General features: G+C 40.2%; 1 protein-coding gene across 7 annotated transcripts in view; it reads left to right on the forward strand.

Moving 5' to 3' along the window:
• Positions 1–2,192: 2,192 nt before the first annotated feature.
• Rif1 (replication timing regulatory factor 1) overlaps positions 2,193–21,228 on the forward strand; it is a 53,267-nt gene continuing 34,231 nt past the window's right edge. For 3 of the 7 annotated variants that reach the window (XM_039106256.2, XM_039106257.2, XM_039106254.2), the window contains exons 1-13: positions 2,193–2,609; positions 3,635–3,713; positions 5,672–5,768; positions 6,504–6,631; positions 6,716–6,810; positions 7,661–7,850; positions 10,730–10,822; positions 12,098–12,236; positions 14,394–14,545; positions 17,716–17,830; positions 18,601–18,762; positions 19,337–19,447; positions 21,027–21,089. In XM_039106256.2, the coding sequence (XP_038962184.1) occupies positions 2,506–2,609; positions 3,635–3,713; positions 5,672–5,768; positions 6,504–6,631; positions 6,716–6,810; positions 7,661–7,850; positions 10,730–10,822; positions 12,098–12,236; positions 14,394–14,545; positions 17,716–17,830; positions 18,601–18,762; positions 19,337–19,447; positions 21,027–21,089 (1,528 nt within the window). In that variant the 5' untranslated portion in view covers positions 2,193–2,505. The remainder of the gene's footprint in view (positions 2,610–3,634; positions 3,714–5,671; positions 5,769–6,503; positions 6,632–6,715; positions 6,811–7,660; positions 7,851–10,729; positions 10,823–12,097; positions 12,237–14,393; positions 14,546–17,715; positions 17,831–18,600; positions 18,763–19,336; positions 19,448–21,026; positions 21,090–21,228) is intronic. The other 4 variants (XM_039106253.2, XM_063283247.1, XM_039106255.2 and 1 more) reach the window with 3 other exon arrangements.

Raw genomic sequence — 21,228 nt, forward strand, 5'->3', positions numbered from 1 at the left:
ATATGTATATTAATTTTATGTGTATATATAATTTAAAATTTTTTATTGGTTTTTCAAGACAGGATTTCTTTGTATAGTCCTGGCTCTCAGTAGATTATGCTGACTTTGAACTCATGTAGATTTGCCTGTTTGTGCCTCCAGAGTGCTGGGACTAAAGATGTGCACCACCAAACCTGTTTATTTATTTATTTTTTATCTTTATTAACTTGAGTATTTATTTACATTTCGATTATTATTCCCCTTATTTTCTTTTTTAAACAGAATCTTTCTATGTAGCTCTGGGTATTTCGAAACTTCGTATGTAGATCAGGCTGGCCTTAAACTTGGAGTTAGAGATCCTCCTGCTTCTGCCTTCTAAGTGCTGGGATTAAAGGCAAGTACCACCACACCTTACTTGTTTTGCAGAGGCAAAAAAAAAAAGGTCTGGCTAAGTAGCCCTGACTGGCCGGTACTCATTATGTAGCCCAGGTTGACCTGGAACTCACAGCAATCCTACTGCCTCAGCCTTGTAAGTGATGGGACTACAGATTTGTGTTGATAAAATTTTCTAGAAATTTTGGTGGTAGTCTGTGTGGGAAAGGGGCTTTGTTTTGACTCTAATCTTTGACTTTTTTATATGAGATAGAAAACACTAAAGTCAGAGAACTGACTGACCTAACGTGATTGCCTGTGGATCTAACTATTTTCATAAATGTAACACTTCTGCTGCAAGTGCCTAGGACCAAATAGAAAATTAAGTCATTTTAGGAGATCAAGAGCTGGGCGTGGTGGTGCATGCCTTTAATCCCCACTCTGGGGAGGCAGAGGCTGGTGGATCTCCTTGAGTTTGAGCCCTCAGGGGTGGGGGTGGGTAGGGTGAGGGGGGTGGGAGAATTTAAATCTCAATGGATGGAATGTGGGTAGTGGTAGGGAAAGATTTCACCTGAATGGTGGATTTCGAATTCCACTAAATGAAGCTGAAGGCTTGTCAATATTTGTTTTTACTTTTGTGACAGGGTCCTGCAAAGTAAGCCAGTTTGAATTGGAACCTGGGATCCCTCTTATGCAAAACTTCTGAGTGCTGTGAAACAGGTGTGTACCACCGTGCTTAACTGACCCATAGTTCTTGAAAGAGGGGATTTAAAAATAAGGGATTTTCACAGGGAAAAGTTAAGAGGGTTGTTCAGAACAAGCGGTTCTGAACCCGAGGTTCGAACCTAGGGCATCAATGTGTCAGGGCAAACTCATAACAGAGCGTGGCTCTGGGTCGTTCTATTATTCTTTGTTGTTATTTTAACAGTTTTTTTTTTTTTTTTTTAAAGACAGGGTGTCATTATGTTGCTCTGGTTGTCCTCTAACTCTTTTATCTGTCTGCCTTTGCCAACTGAAATTTTCAGAGTAAAGGCGTGGGCCACTAGGTCCTGCTTCCTTGACCTTCGGTGCTTAAAGTTGAAACAATTTTGCAGGCTGTGGAGCATGCTGAGAGGCCCAAGAAATGATTTTAATGAGAACCACCTTCTTAGGGCTTCAGTTTCCCGGCACCTGCGTATCACAGGGCCACACTCACGCTAAACACCTGGGGTCCAAAGGAAGCCAGGAGATTCAAGGCTGGTGCCTCAATCTGAGGAATCCCAAGGCTGGAGGGCGGAAATTTGAAGTCTGCACATCAATGCCGCCCATTTCCAGGCTTTTGTTATGCAGGCCATTGGCCTCTTTTAACTCCACCCTTTCTGCACAGAAATGTGCTGCATCTCAGTCCAAACTGAGATGAGGTAAATTTGCTAAGGTCACAGACCAACGCTTGAACGCGTTGCTTGAGATGCGTCTCTGACTTACCCATTGGGCTAGGGCTTAGAGGCCGAAAGCTTGGCTGAGCAAGCGGACCTCTAGAAAACAAAAACCCAATAACAACCACAAAACAAGCCCAACAGCCTGCCATTCACTCTCAATCAAATGGTTTTGTTTGCTCATTTTGAGAGCACTGCATTTGGGAGTTTGCAAACTTGGTCTGATGAGTAGACTGAGTCAGGTGGAGCTGGGCACTAATCTACATCACCAATTTGTACCCCTTGCAGGAGGCGATACACGCCCCCCGAGGTGATCCGGGGGCGGGGGCGGGCAGCAGGCCATCGAGCAGCCCGGCGCGCCACCGCCCGTTGGATTGGCTCGAGCCTCTCCCGCCAGGCCTGCCCGGCTCCCGCGCGCCGCTGGGCCCGCCCCCGCCGCCATCTTGGTCGTGGAGGAGCGGGCTGCACGCGTGAGTAAATAAGCGCGAGCCGGGAGCGAACGGCGTCCCGGGGCAGAGAGCGGCGGAGCGGACTTCCCGCGTGGGGTGAGGAGCGGGAGTCTCGGCCGGCTCCGCCTCTGCCCCCTCGCGGCCGTGCTGCCTGGGAAGCGGCGGCCGGAGCCCGGCGGGCGGGAGGTCGGCCTGCGAGCGGGCGCGCGGCCCGGCGTGCAGGTGAGGGCGCCGCGCGGGCTGTGCCACCGGTCACTGGTGTCTTCCGGCCTCACTTCAGGGTGGCCGACATGACGGCCCCAGGTCGTAGCCCCCTGGAGCCGCTTCTGGAGACATGGGAGGACCCCTCGGTGTCTCCCGGAGAGCAGACGGACGCCTACCTAACTCTGACCAGGTGAGGCGGGCGGGAAAGGAACGGGGCGGGAGACGGGCTAGCTGTGGGGACCCGGCGGACGTGGGCAGCTTGGGGCGCACCGGGCCATGCCTACGGAGTGACGTTGCGGGGCGCAGCGGCGGCGTCCGAGGGCTTCTTCGGGGAGGAGCCGGCAAACGGGAGCCCTTAAAGAAAAGTTTGAGCTGAAAGTAGTTTGAAGAGCAGAGCTCCGCGCTGCAAACCTTGGGTGCCGTGGGAAAGTTGGTGGCCCTGAATTTCTGGGTTTAGTTAGTTAGGGTCTTTGAGTCAGGCTCACTCCAGTGCTCCCCGGTGGCCTCGAACTTGTGGTTCCGCCTAAGCCTTGTAGTGATTAAGATTACAGGTGCGCAAGCCAGCAAACCGGCCCCAGAATTGGCTTTTTAAAAAGTAGGGCCAGGAACCCCGTTTTTACTTTATTTGAAAGACTTTAGAAAATTTCTAAATTTTGTCAGGTGACAGTAATATTAGAAAATATGACTGGGGAAAAGGGTTCCCGTTTTCTAAAGATAAAAAAAAATTGTTAAAGATTTAAAAAGTTGTGTTCCCGTTTTCTAAAGATAAAAAAAATTGTTAAAGATTTAAAAAGTTGTGGCTAAAAAGCTTAGAGGCTTTTAGCAAGTTGCCACTTATATCTGGTGTAATTTACAATTTTTTTCCTATGTACCCTTGAACCATTTTAAAGGAAGAGGTTAATTTTCAAGGGCTTGAAAGTGATCTTTAAAAACTTAAAAAACAAACAAACAAACCAGCAAACAAAAACCAGTTACCAGTATGGGTACCTGTGCCTGCAGAAGCCTGAAGTGTTGGATGGCCCTGGAACTGGAGCTACAGGTGGTTGTGAGCCACTTGAGAGGGGTGCTGGGAATTGAACACCAGTCTTCTGCCAGAGCCTCTGTGTTCTCACCACAGTATTTTCTCTCCAACCCTGAAAATAATCCTTAAAAATGACAGTTTTTTGTTTTTGTTTATGCTTTCAACTAAGCTTACATTCTCTATTTCCTTTAAAGTCGTATGACAGGAGAAGAAGGAAAAGAAGTTATTGCAGAAATCGAGAAAAACCTTCCTCGGTTGTACACGGTTTTAAAGGTCAGTTTCTTAATGACACCATACTGCCTCAGTCTGAGCCCTTTGAAATCTTTTCCTTAGTTTTCCAAATCTGGGCTTCCAGGGGCAACTCTAATGAGCTTTCTAATAAAATGGTTTTTCGCTGTGGATATAGCATTACGCAGTGCATTATTAATGCCCTGAAGACAAAATAGCATCAGTTATATTGATGGAACTATTACCTCATTTCTGATTACATATGGTTCTTCAGATGATTAGTTACCTTATATGTGTCTCTCACTTCAGTTCATGTCTGAACCACTAAGCTACATCTACAGTCTGCTCTTTAAAGCTCCACTTTGCAGGTTAGGAAATTGGTTAATTTGCCTGAAGTGTCCAGGGTTGTCAGTTCAAAGCTTGTCTTTTATATAAAAACAGTTGTCTGGAATATAAAATCTGTTTATTTTGGAGCTGAGTATTTATTTTATTTATATATGTACACTGTAGCTGTCTTCAGACACCAGAAGAGGGCATCAGATCTCATTACAGATGGTTGTGAGCCACCATGTGGTTGCTGGGATTTGAACTCAGGACCTTGGGAAGAGCAGTCGGTGCTCTTAACCACTGAGCCATCTCTCCAGCCCCCAAATCTGTTTATTTTGAAAGTATAGTTCTGGGTAAGTTGTCCTAAAATGGCAACTGTCTTTGATCTGCTCTTTATATAGACAGTATTCATACACATCCTTTTTTTGGGGGGAGGGGGGTGATTTTTCCCTTGGTTCCCTGGGAACCAAGTAGCTTAGCTAGGTGACAATCCTGCGTCTGCTTTCCAAGTATTGGGATTATAGGCTGGCACTGGCATACCCCACAATACATGTTATTTATTTCTATTTACATTAATTTTTTGCTAATTTTGCTTGTTTGGAAATTGTTAACACTTTAGAAAATTATAGTTAACTTGTTTTCCTTGTTTAATGATAATAAATAGTTAATATCAGACTGAGTGTATTCTTAACCTCATCTGACCACTTAGTGAGATCATAATCTGCCATCAACACTTTTTAATCTTGTTTTTAGAATGAAAAGATTGAACTGAATATCCCGACCTTATTGAAATTCTTACTATCTTTTTTGACAGGGTCTCTAGTCCAGGCTTGCCTTGGACTTCCTAGATAGCTGAGGATGACCTTGAACTTCTGATCCTCCTGCCTCCCAAGTGCTGGGATCACAGGCATGTGCCACCACTTTGCATTTATGCAGTGCTGGAGATTGAACCCAGGGCTTCATGCATGCTAGGCAAGCACTGTACCCACCAAAGTACATCCCCAGTCCCAAATTTCTTAAGCATTTTTTAAGACAGAGAAAAAGTGCCTAATACATAGTACCCTTGAGAATTGCTGCATTGCAGCGGCTGCTTCCCTTTCCTAGTCTTAGAGGAAGAAGGCAGCACTCCCTTCTAAAGCTAGCGTCAGTTTTGCTTTTGAGACTTCACTTATTCCTTGTGGAAGAGCCATGTTGCCTGTTTTCTGTCTAATAATTTTAGCATTTTTCATCTGTTGGCCTTTTCTTTGTTTTTGCATGGATATGGGAGATGTTATTTTGTCTTTTCTTAAAAATGTTCTTCGAGTTGATTTTTTTTTTTGTTTTGTTTATTTTTTATGTGTGTGGGTATTAACCAGCATGTATGTATGTATGTATGTGTACCACGTGTGCAGTGACCACAGAACAGAAGAGGGTGTCAGATGGTAGAGATTGGAGTTGTGTTGTGAGCCACCGTGTGTGTGCGCACTGGGAACCAAATGTAGATGTTCTGCTCTCTCCAGTCCCTTTAGTTCGTTCTTTTTCTAGTTCTCCTCCTTTGCCAGGCTTCCCTATCTTTTTTTCACCACTCCCAAAAGGTTGGTTGATTGATTGGATTAAAATGCAATGAATTTGGGTTGCAGCTGGTTTTAACTCTAGAAACTCTGTTTCTTTGCTGTCCATGTGATTTTGTTTTGTAGGCTCACATTTGCAGTCAGAGCTCAGAACTGAGTAGTGCTGCTCTACAAGCCTTGGGATTTTGTTTATATAATCCCAGAATTACCTCAGGATTATCAGGTAGGTACATGGACTAATGCTAGTCATATTTGTTGACTTTATAGTTGAATATAGTTAAAGTACTGTTGTCTGTGGATAAACTGTAGCCCTCCTTAAGACGTTAATTTGGAGCGTGTGCACCTATACTAAGTGCAGGAGTCATACCTACCATGTGGGTTCTGGGGATTGAAGTTAACTAGGCTTGATGGCAAGGGCCTTTACTGGCTCAGTCTTTTTAGTAGAACATAGTAAGTTGGAAGTTAATATTTATCTATCTGATTTATGATTGATGTGGTAGTCATACCCCTAAGGAACTGTTGAGATGAAGAGTTCTTATATAACACTAGTAAGTGTTAGTTTGGAAGTGGTAATTCGGTATAGAACCTGATGCTCTCCAAGTGCTAAGTAGTACTATTGTTCTGTAGTTGGTAGTTTGCAACTGTAAAAGACACCTACAAGATCACTGTTAGAGGGACTGAGGGGTAGGTAATAAAGATAGCATAAAGTAAGACTCCTTAGCATCCTCAGATGACTAGTTAATTGAGTTGTATAAGATAAAAAAAGTTTTCAGTCTGCTACTGTGTGTTTCTCCTTTGGTCAGGATTTTTATTTTGTCAAGAAGTGATACTGGTTAGCATCTCTAGGGTCTGTGATCATTATCTCCATCTGCTTTGTTACTTTTATGTTTCTAGTTGAGAATTTAAAGATTTAATTGAACTATACTATGTAAATGAAATTAAAATGCTTGTTTTTCAGAGACAAATATTCAAGAACTGCTATTAACCTTGAATGGTATCATTAAGAGTTCAGACAAAAATGTGTGTACCAGGGCACTGTGGGTAATATCCAAACAGACATTTCCTACTGAACTTGTTAGCAAAATGGTGAGTCTAGTTTTGGGACGTCTGAATTATATGTCCAAAAGACAGTTGTGGCTCGTCTGATTTGTGTTTGCTTTTGTCATTTAGGTATCCAGTATTATTGATTCGTTGGAAGTGATACTAAGTAAAGGAGAGATACATTCTGCTGTTGTTGATTTTGAAGCATTAAATGTTATTATAAGGTATGGAGTTGATTCTTGTATAAATTAGAGTAAACAAGCTTTAGAACTTTGAGATTGTAAATTTGATGATGAGATAGATATTAAGCAGCAGGGCTGACAACCTCACTTCTAAAATCTGTGTGAGAGACCCCATTCGTGCAAGTTCTCTGAGCTAAACACCATGAATATGTAGACAGCCACACTGGTATACATACATGCACACACATAAAAGTCTAAAACGTGTTTCAAAACCCAGAAGTGATTATCCTTTAGACCAAGGTAATAAGATGGAAAACTATCTGTAAGTTGGTTCTAAAAGTTTTGAGGTAAGACTTTCAAAATAAAATGTCCTCTAAGTGAGCCTCGGCAGGAGCATCTTTGTCCCTCACTCAGACATGCTGACAGTGCAGTTTTGCTTATTTTCAACTTTCAAAGGTTTCTTGCAATTATTCCAGCTGTTTGCTTTAACTGTGTTCTGATGTCGACTGACTTGTTTCCGAACATATGCATGTATACATTTTCAAATAATTGGGTTGTGTTATACCTATTTGATGCTCATTTTCCTGGTAATTTCTTTCGTAGTGTGAGATTTGAGCATAGCAGGCAATAAATTCTCTTCCACTAAGCTGTGCCCCAAACCATGCCTTTTTTTTTTTTTTTTCTTTTTTAAAAAAATGGGAGACTGAATCTCATCAAATTGCCTAAGGCTGAACTTGGCTTACCATGTAAGTGAAGTAGGCCTTGAACCTTGTGATCTTTTTAGCCTCTTGAACAGTTGGATTTATGGACATGTCTCATCTGCCCTTGCTTCTTGATAATTTAGCTTGACCTCCTCTTTTAAGTTTGTGTGTCATTGGTTTCTCCGTTGTAGGCTAATTGAACAAGCACCAGTTCAAATGGGAGAAGAGTCTGTGAGATGGGCCAAATTGGTCATACCATTGGTTGTTCACTCAGCACAAAAAGTACACTTGCGGGGAGCCACTGCGCTAGAAATGGGGATGCCACTGCTGCTTCAGAAACAACAAGAAATAGCCTTGATTACAGAGCACCTTATGACTACGGTGAGTATTTCCTTTCTTTTGTATGTGGTATGAAATATAATGTGGCAGCTGGTGGGGAGTTCCTGATTGGCCAGGTTAAGGTGTCCTACTGAGAAGTCACACCGAGGTAGACCTGGTACAAGGGAGGTTGTTTGGGGAAGGGAGGGGAGGGAGGACCTGGAGAAGAGGTAGAGGCAGATAGGAGCAGAGCTAGGAGGGCAGAAATAGGGAGAGAAGGACCATCTAGGAATGGAGGTCGGGGTGGGGGAGCAAGGGAGCTAGGGAGTGAGCACTAGCAGTTCTTTTTTTTATGTGCTGCCACACTTGAAGGTGGCAGCAGGTTACTAGGACCGTTTGAGGAGCCTAGTGGAATCCCCTCTAAGCCAACGATAAGAGTTTGCTGAATTCTGAGTTTAGGAATTTCTACCTTGAACTTAAAATTTAGCCTAAATTCATTGGTTTAGTTATACTATCTCTGAGGAGTTTTGTTTTGAATCAAAACAGATTTGGACTGGCTGTATAGCCCAGTGGTAGGTAGAATGTTAGTTTTGCATGCACAAAAACCTTGGGTACAATCTTAGACATCACAAAACAAAAGAATCAAATGCAGAAAAGAATTGTTAGTTTAATCAAATTACTCATATAATAAGTCAATCCAAGCATTTTTGCTAAAGTTTAGATATTTTTTATCCCTTCTAATGAGTGATAGAAGAGGGATTATATTCTGCGAAAGGAAGAATTATGTTGGATTCATTTTTCTCAGATGCACACTTAAGGCTTATAAACTCATGTGATACGGTTTTCCAGCTACTGTTTCAGGTCTTAAGTTTACCAACTTGTATTCTTGGCAATATTTATTGAACATCGGTTTTGGTTTTTGTTATTGTTTTTTTTTTTTCACGTGAATTGTTCTAAGAGCCTTGTTGGTTACTGTGTAAACTTGTAAGGTTTATATAAGGCATATATATAGTATGAAGAAAATGTCACAATTAGGTCCTTTTAGCAGTGTTAAGAACTGGCTGTGTGTATTATAATTAATAATAATAATAATAATAATAATAATAAAAATAATAATACCAACTCATTTTAGGTGAGAAAGTCATGATTGCAAAGGGCCCCCAAGGTTTGTGTACTCAGCTAGTTTTCAGGGGGTGTTGTGGGCAGCTTTTCATTTGTAGAAGGGAGTGAGAAAGCGCGTTATTACGTAGGACTAGGACTTGGGGACTATAGTAAGATTGTTGTTTTGAGTAAGATCTCACTGTGCACTCTTCCATGGCCCGAGACTTCATTGCATAGACTAGGTTGGCCTTGAACTCAGACTTTTCTGCTTCCTGAGTCTGGGATTAAAGGCGCATGCCCCGAAGCCTGGTTTAATGTAATGTGTTCCAAAGGACGGTTGTACTCCTCAGGCACTACCTTTAAAGAAAAAGAAAAAAAGGATACCTTTATTGGCCTGGAACTTAATGGCTAGTGAGACCCAGGGTTTTTCTGTGTCACTGACTGTCCTGAAACTCCATAGACCAGGGTGGTCTAGATTGAACTCACAGATCCCCACTCTAAGGTTCCTTTTTTCTCCACCCTTCCAGCTTTGGGATTTCAGATATGCACAACTGTGTCGACCATGTTTGTTCGCTTTTGTTTTGTTTCTTTCTTTCTTTTTTTTTTTTTCAAATGGGTTTGGGAATCATTCTAAGTTCTCATACTTTCGTAGCACTTTTATTGGCCATGAAGTTTTTATTGGTAATGTGATATATACAGTAAGACATGTTAGTTTCTTGTTGCTATGATGTCCTTCAGAGAATAAATATAGACTCACAAACAGCAGTTAACAAACATGACTACTTAGGTTTAGGTTTGGTCACTTTGGACCTATGCATTTTATGTCCTGACCAGTGTCGTGATAGGAGTCTGTGGTAGTGTGTGTTTCATCTCATCATCTTACAGAGGACAGCACACACATGTAATCCCAGAACTTGGAAGCATAGATATGTGAATCATCTCTGAGTTGAAGGCCAGCTTGTCTTTCATAATATGTAACAGGTCATTCATAGCTGACCTCCTCTTAAAAAATATTCAGAGACTAAAAATCATAGTTTATTGGAGGCAAAGGATTAGCTAGAGCAAGATAGGCCCTTCAGAGACTCCCCACTACTGTCTCAGATTGTCAGTTTTTATACTAATAGTTTTCTTCTCATAGGCCAATGTATACATTACCTAACATGTCTTTTAAATTTGCTTTTAAAATTTATTATATGATGAATGCCAGGATGTATGTACATGGTTTGGCTCAGAGGACAACTTGTATTTTTGGAGATAGTCTTAATAAGAAACTCACTGTGTAGACCTGACTTAAGTCATTTCAGCCTGCCTTTGCCTCCTGAGTGATGGGATTCAAGGCATGCATCACCATGCCCAGTAAGAGGGTAAATTAGGAGTTAGTTAATGTAGAGTCTTTTGTTAGGCCTGAGGAGCAAGGGTTTTCACCCTCTCAGCCATCTCAAAGGCTCTTGGTTTTAAGTTATTAGTATGAGAAGATTATTACAGTATCACTTGAATTCTAGTTAATGATGTGCTTGAAGTTTTTAGGAAGAGGTAATGCTGGTAAGAAAAATGTGACCTGAATTGGTGGACATCTGGATGGTCAGTTGAGCATTAAACTTACTGGAATTAGGTGCTTTCCTTTGTCTTTAAACTTCTTCAGATTGCTATGTACTGGAGTTTTTGCTTTCTTCAGAGGATGTATATTGTGGAATAGGTTATTTGGTTCAAAAAAATTAATGTACAAAGTTATTAGGAAGGGGAGGGGCAAAGGGGGAAGCAAAAAAAAAAAAGTCCTTAGATTTGGATAATGGATGTTTTCCTTTTAGAGTATTTGATAAATGTTTTACTTTTGTTTACAGAAATTAATCTCAGAACTCCAAAAGCTATTTATGAGTAAAAATGAGACTTATGTGTTAAAATTATGGCCTTTGTTTGTCAAACTTCTTGGAAAGGTAAGTGAAATATCTTGGAATTCTTGGATTATCTTGGAAAGAATAGTGATTTAGTTAGTATTTTCATAATTTGAACATGACAGCATTTTTACTTTTATTGTGTCTCACACAAGCTTCTGTGGAACTCAGTACAAAGCTCAAACACAGCCCTGCAATTTGCATCAATCCTCCTGTATCAGCCTACCAAATGCTGGGATTGTAGATTGAACCAATGTGCCCAGTTTATGTGTCTGCATGCTTGTACATGCATGTGGAGGCCAGAGGTCAACCCTCAGGCGTTGCTCATGAGTTGCCATCTACCTGTTCTTCTATTTCTTTATTACATTTATTTGTATGACTGAGATACAATGCCCATCAGGACTGCTTGGTGTGGGGGTGGGGTTATTTCCTCCTCCACTGTGAGGTTCCCAGCTTGCCAACCCAGGTTGCCAGATCTACCTGCCTCTGTGCTGGGATTAAAGGCATCTCTCTGCCACTGTCTGCCCAGCTTCTACCTTCTTTGAGGCAGCGTTCTCACACTCCTGTGCATTCACTGAGGAGGTAGCAGTTTGCCTCCATTTCCACCCTGAAAAATAGATGGGTGTGTTTATTTTAAGAAATTTATTATCTCTTTTTTATTTTCTGTTTTTAATGTGTAGCTCAGGCTGGCTTTGAACTCATTATCCTCCTGCCTTGCCTCCTTCAATAGATCTACTGGAGTGCACCACCACAACTGGCAAAATGTATTATCTTGTTTATGCACTTGCATGTAGATATGTAGATGTGTGCACAGAGGTCAAGTCAACTTTGTGGAGTTTTTTCAGTTACCACTGATGGGCAAACTCAGGTTTTCAGGCTTTTTTGTTTTTGTCTTTTTCTATACAGAGTTTCTTAGTAACAGCCCTGGATGTCCAGGAAGTCCCTCTGTAGACCAGGCTGGCTTTGAACTCATAAAGATCTACCTGTCTTTGCCTCTGCCTCTTGAGTTCTGGGATTAAAGGGGTACACAGTAACCGTTCAACCATGTTTAGGCCTTCTGTGTGGTTAAGCAAAAGCTTTTGTACTGCTGAGCCATATCACTGGCCCTTTTGCCTAGTTTGTTTTGAGACATAGCCTTATTAAGTAATCCTGGCTATGCTAGAATAGTAATTGTTTAACTTGCTTACTATCTCTTTATTACTCATGCTATAGGTTTTTGTAAGTGATACAGCTTTTGTTTACTGGTTAGATTTTGAATTTCCAAGAACATAGAGTAAGTGAATAAGTAACTTTCTGATGCCTTTTCTTCTTTCTTAGACATTGCACCGAAGTGGGAGTTTCATCAATTCTTTGTTACAGCTGGAAGAACTAGGCTTCCGTAGTGGGACACCCATGATTAAAAAAATAGCTTTCATTGCTTGGAAAAGCTTAATAGACAATTTTGCTTTAAACCCAGGTATGTAAATAGTCTTAAGTTCTTTCAGCATTTATTTTGTAAATTTAGTTGTGTCTGTGTGCTGGGTGTGGTGTGTGATGAAGGAAAGGGCCTATGGGCGGTGGTAAGAAGGATATTGGACACTTGTGGAGTCTGTTTCTTTTGCTGTTACTCCGTGGGTTCTGGAAATCACTTAACATCATCAGACTTGTACATCTTGCTGTTCATGTTTTGCTATTTTGAGGCAGGTTCTAAGAATGTCGCTGAGGCTGGTGTTGAACTAAACTAGATAGTTAGCCCAAACTAAGTAGCCCAAATTAAGCAAATTTTTAATTTAGCATGGTATCATTTACTGTTCAGATTTTGGGGGGGGGGCTTTATATTGAAATGTAGTTCTTATTAACTTTACCTTAAGGGAATAGGGACAAATATGTAAATAAGTGTAAGACATTGAAAATTGCTAATATATGACCTACCTGTTATTTCAGAAGTTGATCAAAATGAAAACCTATTTATGACTTTGTACTCTGAGTTAAATGTCATATGTGTCTCTTTAAAGTCACTGCAGTAGGTTTGATTTTATGACTACTTTAGAAAAAAACCAACTTACCAGGAATAATAGAAACAATAGTTGACAAGAAAGTGATAGCCATGGAATGAAGATTTTAATGACTTAGTTTTCTCCTCATAGCTCTAGAAATGTGTTCCAAACTGGATTCCTTTAGACTTGTCTTCACCTTATCATAATGCTCAGGTGGAGTATTTAACACTGTATATATGAAAATAGCCAAAAACATCAATATATATATTTAATAGACTAAGTTAAGTTTTATAGGTTGAATATTATAGATTAGAGGTGGTACACTGCTCTAATCTCAGTTCTCCAGAGGTTGACTCAGATGGATCTCTGTAAGTTTGAGGCCAGCTTGATCTACATAGTGAGCTCCAGGATATACTCACAAAAAACAAAAAACCAAGCTAGGAGATTGTTTAGATAGTTTAATCCTAGGTAGTATATGTTTGCATCTTTGTGGCTTAACATCTAGACTTCTTATAGAAGTGATAATCAAATTGATAAAGTAGTTAAATACTGAGGACGGATACACCATTAAACACTATCTTTGATGTCTCAGTCCTTCTGAAGTCTTGTGGTAATGATGTGTGAGCAAAGATTGTATCTTAGTTTTCTGTACTCAAGTCAAGAACACATCTAGTAAAAATATTTTTTAAAGAATTGGCTTTTTGAGGGTCTGGAGAGAGATGTGTTAGTGGTTGAGAGTGCTTGCTGCTCTTCCAGAAGACAAGCCCATATTGGAAGGCTTAGAGCTGCTTGGGTAGTCCCAGCTCCAGAGGGTCTGATACCCTCTTCTGGGTTCCAAGGGCATCTGCACACACATGATATATACTCCCCCAGATATACACAACGTACACATAAAAATGAAAGCAAATCTCAAGAATTAGCAAATAAGACAAACAACATTGTGTTTCATTTTTGTGTTGAAGTCTAAAAATAAACTAGGGCGCAGGCTGACTAAATATGTAACTTTCTAAAAATTAGATGGCATTAGTGGTAATGGTGCTTGCTCTATGTAGGTAGGTAGGTAGATAGGTATATTTGTTTTTTGGGGACAGGGAGGGTTTCTTTGTGTATCCCTGACTGTCCTGTAACTCTGTAGACCAAGCCGGTCTCGAACTCAGAGATACCTGGTGTGTGTTCCCCACTGCCTGGCCATTAGTTGATTTTTTTTTTTTTTTTAAACTTTGTTGTTACGATGTAAAAACATGCCTCCATTTCTTTTGTTATTTTGAGGTAAAATCTTACGTTGATCATGTTGTTGGCTTATACCTCCTGATCCTCTTGTCCCTCCCTGTGTCCTGCAGGGCATGAGCCACTATGGTTCTTTGCCTCTATTTCTTTTAGGAAATCGGAGCATCCTTGACTTGAATCCACTAAATGGAGTAGCATCCATTCAGTTATAACAACCTGAAATATACTGTAGATATTGCCACATGTCCACATTCTTGGTGGGAATAGTAACCCTGTTATGTTACACTGTATCTAATCTTACAGGTTCTATTCTGATTTTGGCCTAGTTGTACTGGAGTTTGTCAAAGTGAAAAGTTTATTCCGACCTTTTTTGCTACAGTAATTAACTTGTGTTCATATTTTCTTTTAAGATATACTTTGTAGTGCAAAAAGACTGAAGTTGTTAATGCAGCCTTTGAGTTCCATCCATGTGAGAACAGAAACTTTAGCACTAACAAAACTAGAAGTCTGGTGGTATTTACTGATGAGACTTGGGCCTCAGCTCCCTGCCAATTTTGAACAGGTAATATAATTATTAACTGTTAACTTAAACATTTTATGTTGCTTGTTTTTGCATAGGGTCTTACTATGCAGCCCTGTCTGGGCTGGAACTCCCTCTGTCTATTCCCCTGGCCTCAAACTCATATATCTGTCTCTGCTTCCTGCATGCTGCAATTATGGGTATTCACCACCAAGCCTGGCATATGTTCCTAATTCTTACCAGTCTAATTGCAGAGGTTTTTTCTTGTTGTTTGGTCATTACATATCAGTATTTTGAAGGTCTTATATGCTTTTAAAAACTCGAATGTAGGGGCTGGGGATTTAGCTCAGTGGTAGAGCGCTTACCTAGGAAGCGCAAGGCCCTGGGTTCGGTCCCCAGCTCCGAAAAAAAAGAACCAAAAAAAACCTCGAATGTAATTCAGAGTATTCTCCAGTGGCCTAAAATGGGGATTCATTTATAAACCTAATTATCAAATGCCAACATACCTATTAGTTTAGAGCATTTGGTTTTTTTATTTAAAAAATTACTCATTTTTCTATGTTTTTGGGTGTTTTACCTACATGTATTTCTGCACTGCTTCTGTGCCTGCCAGTGCTGGCGAGAAACGTGGATTCCTGGGACTGGACTTATGGTTGTGAGGTCCTCTGTGGGCATTTGGAATCAAACCTGGCCCTTTGAAGGAGTAGCCAGTGTTGAGTACTGAGCTCTCTCTCCAGACACTCTTTATAAAATGAACTTTAATGTTTAGCAGTTAGTTAACATTAATGTGCTATACATAAGGTTATACAAATAAAATGCTTCCCCCCTCCCCTAATTTCTAGAGGACATAGTTAAAGCAGTCGTTTAAAATATCTACTGTCACTAATTTAATCCGATTCAAGCCTATCTTGTTTGGCAATTTCTTTGATGGTTTCTAATTAAGAAAACATTAAAAAAGACTTGTATATCTGTAGTGAATTGCTTTTTTGGAAGGTGCATTTGTACTAGAACCTTTGTCCCCTGTTGGTGCCCTTTCATTAAGGCACGTTCCTATAGTTTAAAACAGGTTGTTCTTGAACTTGGGGCTGTTTTTCTCTTTGTTCTCTTGAGTTACTGGCATATGAGTAAGCCATGAACCATATTGTTTAGATTTTGGGTTTTTGGGGTTTTTTTTTTTTTTTTTTTTGAGGTAGGACTTGCTTTGTAGCCAAGAATAGCCTTCTGGTCCTCCTGCCTTCATCTTCCAAATGCTGGGATTATAGGTATTTATACCTTTAGAGTACTAGGACTTCACACATGCCAATTGAACTACATCCTCAGCCATACTATTCTTGTTTGGAAATCTTGGGGGACCCTCTGTATACTAGGGGAGCTACCAATGAGCTTTATCACTGGCTTTAGTTCCTGAGTTTTAGATAGAAGCCTTCCAAATTTGATATAACATAATTGAAAGTTGACATTAAGTAAATCATAATGATATCCTCCAAATATGCCATAATAAGGTCCTAAGAGTCTAATCTGGTTATCCATTTTAATGGAAGAGCATAGTAAATATAGATGAGACTGGTAGTGGACGATTTTAGAAGTAAGCTTTAAACTATCTTGATATTTCTAACGTGACTTCACAAAAGCTATCTGTTGCTTACTGGTAGTGAGTATGCTCAACCAGTGCCCCACCGTGAGTTTATTTTTTGGGGTGGCTGTGGGTTGTATATGTTTAATTTGTGTTTTCAAGGCAGATAGCCTGGCTGACCCTGAACTCAGAGATTGGCCTGCCTCTGCCATTGCTTCTTCACCATGGGTTTAATCTGGAACACCAAAGAAGAATTAAAAAACTTAAGTCAGCCAGGCATGGTGATGCACACTTTTAATCCTGTGAGTCAGGACTACACAGAGAAACCCTGCCCCCTCCCCAAAACAAAACAAGGGTTGGGGATTTCAGCTAAGTTGACTTGGATGCTTGCTTAGCATGCCTGGTACCCTATAGTCAAACTAATGAACCAGGAAAATGGGAATGTACTGGAGTGAAACTCTAGAACTGGAGAAGTAGAGGAAAAAGAGTTACTATGTTTAGTCATCTTGGCTATTTGTTGAGTTCAAGGACAGTCTGGGTTGCAGAAAACCATATTGGGGGAAAAATGTAAATACAGGAGTAGCATGTGTAACTAACTGACTCAATTTATTTGTCAAAGCTATTAATGTATGTGCTTTGAGATTTAGAACTAACCAAAACAGAGATAGTAACTCAGACAAATATAAGTGTAGAAAACTTGTCTTGCATTTCAGTTTGCTTGCTTTTGTTTTTTTGTTTGCTTTTGTTTTTGTTTTGTTTTGCTGTGTGGTCTTGGCTGGCTAGGAACTTGAGATCCGCCTACTTCTGCCTCCTGAATTTGCTAGGATTCAAGGCATATGCCCACCCTTACTAGACTTGCATTTTCATTTTTAATTCATGGGATAACCAATAAAATTTAGTACAGGTTCAATATTTGTTGTTGATAAAATATTTATGACTATAAATGTTTCATATTTTTCTAGATCTTAGGAATCGTCGAAAGAATTTTTTTAGATTTAATTATTTTAAGAGTATAAGTGTTTTACCTGCATATATGCCTCTATGCACTTACCTGGTGCTCATGGAGGTCAGAAAGAGGGGATTGAGTCTTCTGGAACTAGATGGTTGTGAGCTATTATGTAAATTCGGGAAACTGAACCCACATCTGCAAGAATAACAAATGTTCCTAACTTCTGAGATCTTTCTACCTCAAGATCTTGGGATATTTGGATATAAGGGATAGAACTAAGGTTTAACCATAAAATTTATGTTATATACAGAATTATACAAGGTAATTTTATTTTGCTATCTCTTCCATGAGATTGGTCATGTTTAGGATTAAAAAAAAATTTATAAGCAGATCTTAGGGGTGGAGAGATGCTCAGTGGCTAAAAACACAGACTGCTCTTCCAGAGAACCAGGATTTAATCCAGCACCCGTGGCAGCTAATAACTATAACTCTAGTTCTAGGGAACATTCTCATATTAATACACATAAAATAAAAATGTTATTTAAAAGAAAACTTAATCAGGTCTTAAGTTTTTAAGTTGGCTTGCTCAGTGTCTGGAGAAGTTGCTTCTGAATAAGAATACATAGCTTGTAAAGCTTTATCATAAACTTGACAATGACATGGTTACTATTTTGCCTTCTTATCTGTTAGGTTTGTGTGCCACTGATTCAGAGTACAATAAGCGTTGATAGTAGTGCTTCACCTCAAGGCAGTTCATCTCGAGGATCTACTCCTGGCTTGAGTCCACTGACTCCTGGAAATAAAGGTGACTGATTTTTTTTTCTTTCTCTTTGAAAAAGTCTCCTTTGGAAATGGGATTAAAAAGTTCTTTTTTTTTTTTTTTTTTAATGAATTTGAGACAGGACTTGTGGAGGTTAATCTGCATGTGGTAACCCCCTGCCTCTCGAGTGTTGGGATTAGAGGCCACGCCTCTAATAATCTTAACTTATATTATCTCAGTTTTATCTAGATTATTGTGAGTGGTTGGAAAACAATTTTTCTTGTTTTGCTTTTTACCTTGCTTTGTCATTAGGTCTCACTATGTATGTAGTCCAGCTAGGTTTTAATTTTTTCCTGTGTGAGGCAGTGCTTCACTGTGTAGCCTAGACTGACTTGAATTTGAACTCTTTGTTTTTGAGACATGGTCTCACTATATAGTTTTGGTTAGGCTGGAACCCACTATGCTGACCATGAACTGACATGAATCCTGCCTCCAAATGCTGGGATTGCAAATGGGTATAACCAAGCCTGGCTCTTTTCATGCTACTGTGCTTGTATGAAAAAAAAAAAAAACAAAAAAACAGGTCTTAAAAGGTGTTTTACACTGGAACAAAATGCAGCTTAGCAGCATTGGGAAGCAATGAGGTACGTTATTTTAGTCATTTTCAGCTTACAGTTTCTGTTCAAGTACAGAGAAGCTTGGTATTAATTTCAAGGTTTGTATTAATGTTTGAGAAATTTACATCATATTTTCAAAGGTATATAGTATCTTGATAGGACATATAACTTGAGTAATTTGGTCTTTCTCTCTTAAAGGTGCTTCTTACGGAACGCCTCGTGTGAACCTGGGTTCAAATATAGGTGGAATGGCTACAATCCCTTCTATTCAGCTTTTGGGACTGGAAATGATGCTTCATTTTTTGTTGGGTCCAGAAGTCTTGAGTTTTGCCAAGCAGCACAAGATTGTATTGAGTTTAGGTATTTAATTTTGAAATAATTTCATGCATTTGAAATATTCCAAAACATAACTGTTGGGTGGAAGAGAGGCCTCAGTTTCATAACAGCCTACTAATAATGATGATGAGCATAATTTATTTTCCTTTCTGCTTTTTTTTTTTTTTTTGGACACAGGGTTTCTGTGTGTATGTAACAGCCCTTGCTAGCGTGAAACAAGAGCTCCATCTGCCTCTGCTTCCCAAGTGCTGGGATTAAAGGCGTGACCCATTATGACTGGCTGAATTTAAATCTTTTAAGGGGAACTATTTTTAAGACCTTTAAGACTATTTCGGGGGGAGGGGTGAGAAATTTGCTTCATGAATCTTTTTTTTTTTTTAAAGCTTTATTCATTTTATGAGTATATGTAGCTGTCTTCAGACACACCAGAAGAGGGCATCAGATCGCCATTACAGATGGTTGTGAGCCACCATGTGGTTGCTGGGAATTGAACTCAGGACCTCTGGAAGAGCAGTCAGTGCTCTTAACCGCTGAGCCATCTCTCCAGCCCCTGCTTCATGAATCTTTTAGCCTAACTGTATTTGCTTTTCGTGTTTAGAGCCCCTGGAGCATCCACTCATCAGCAGCCCTTCTTTCTTCTCCAAGTATGCACATACGCTCATCACTGCTGTTCATGACAGCTTTGTCGCAGTTGGAAAGGATGCTTCAGGTAAATTAGGGAAGTTTTAAAATTCAGAAATGTTCATTTCTTAAGGCTTTAGCTTGTGTGCTTGTGCATTGGTGTGGTCATACATTTGCCACAGCACATGTGGCTGTCAGAGGACAACTTTTTGGGACTCAAGTTCGCTACCATGTGCGCCTTGGGGATTGAATTTAGACTATCAGGGTTGGAAGCAGGTACCTTTTACCCACCGAACCATCTTATCAGCCACCACTTTAATGGAAGATAAAATAGCAAATATTTGTGTGGTGTTATCTCATTGGCCAGATTGTACACAAAAAATATTTTTTTTCTTTGATGTAACTTGTATTAAACCATTAGAAATGAGGAGATTGGAATGGCTGACAGCATGGTAGAGGCAGGGGCAGGCCATCTATGATAATCTATGCCTGGGTTGTCTATGTAGCACATGCCAGGCATGTCAGAACAACTTAGGAGAAGAAGTCAGTTGTAAAAAGAGATAAATAAGGTCTGGTTCAAGCCTAGACTCTGCATCTTCAGTCTTTGCATTTAACTTTGTGTTCAGGACCCAACAAAAGAAATGTAAAGCCTTGGGTGGTGACTTACCTTTGTAAGGTAGGATTGAGGTCACCCTGGACAGCAGAATGAGACCTTGTTTTCAAACTAGACATGAGTGAGTGTGGTAGCAAACCATCCCGGCACTGCAGAAGCTGAGGCATGGGGTCATTGATTTGAGGCTGACCTGATTTCCAGACCTAGAGCCTGTCATGAAAATAAGTAACTGCTTGGAAAATGAAACATTTTGTTCCATCATACATGCATGTGTGTATTCATGCATTGCCACATGTTGAGGACAGAGGACAACTTTTAGAAGTTGGTTCTCTCCACTATGTGGGGGTCTCAGGATTGAACTCTGCTTAGCAGACCTGGCAGTAAGTGCCTGAACACCATTTCATTGGTCCTTTTTTTTTGTTTTGTAATAAATAAAAGGGTAGGTGTGGGTGTGGGTGTGGGTTGAGGGCCATAGAATCTAGACTGGGGAGACTTGGCATCCTTTGGAGAAAGCATCTTGGTCTGTGTAGCTCTGCTGACCTTGTAGTCTTGTCCTTGCCTCTTAAGTGCAGGGATTATAAGTGTCACCGGGCATGGTGACGGTGTCTTTCTAAATGATTGTTTTCCTTTCTGCAAGAGTGGTGAGTATACAACATTAAAAGGCTAAAAAAAAAAAAATCCTACAGAAGGAAAAAGAAGAGTAGGAAAAGTAGAAACATTTATTTTTTGTTATATGATTGGCCCATTGTTAGCATGTTGTAGTCCTTCTTAAGTTTAATTTCTTAAGATGTTTAATTAAAGAAACATTGAAATGGGGGTTTTATAGGTAGTATAAGGAAATAATATTCAAATTAGTTTTGAGTTTGCTGTTTCTTTAGTTTGAGGAACTGGAGAAAATTTTGAGTTATTTTATGTATACGATTTTTGTCTGCATGTATGTATGTGTACTGAGTATGCCTAGTGCTTAAGGAAGTTATAAGAGGACATCATATTCCTTAGGAGTGGAGTTACAGATCTTATGCTAGGAACTGAACCCCATCTATTTCCTTGACAGATGCAGTAGTCAGTGCTATCTGGAAGGAGCTAATTAGTTTGGTGAAGTCAGTTACTGAGTCAGGTAAGCCCTATTGCAGTGCTCCCCGGCCTCCACAGAAGCCCAGGTGCAGTGCTTCCCTAGCCAGTGCTGTCCTTGTTTTGTTGTAATCCCAGTTGGTATCCAGAATTATACTTTCTTAAACAGTTTACTTAACAGGGAT

This window comes from Rattus norvegicus, chromosome 3 (assembly GCF_036323735.1).
Source record: "Rattus norvegicus strain BN/NHsdMcwi chromosome 3, GRCr8, whole genome shotgun sequence".
Taxonomy (NCBI): domain Eukaryota; kingdom Metazoa; phylum Chordata; class Mammalia; order Rodentia; family Muridae; genus Rattus; species Rattus norvegicus.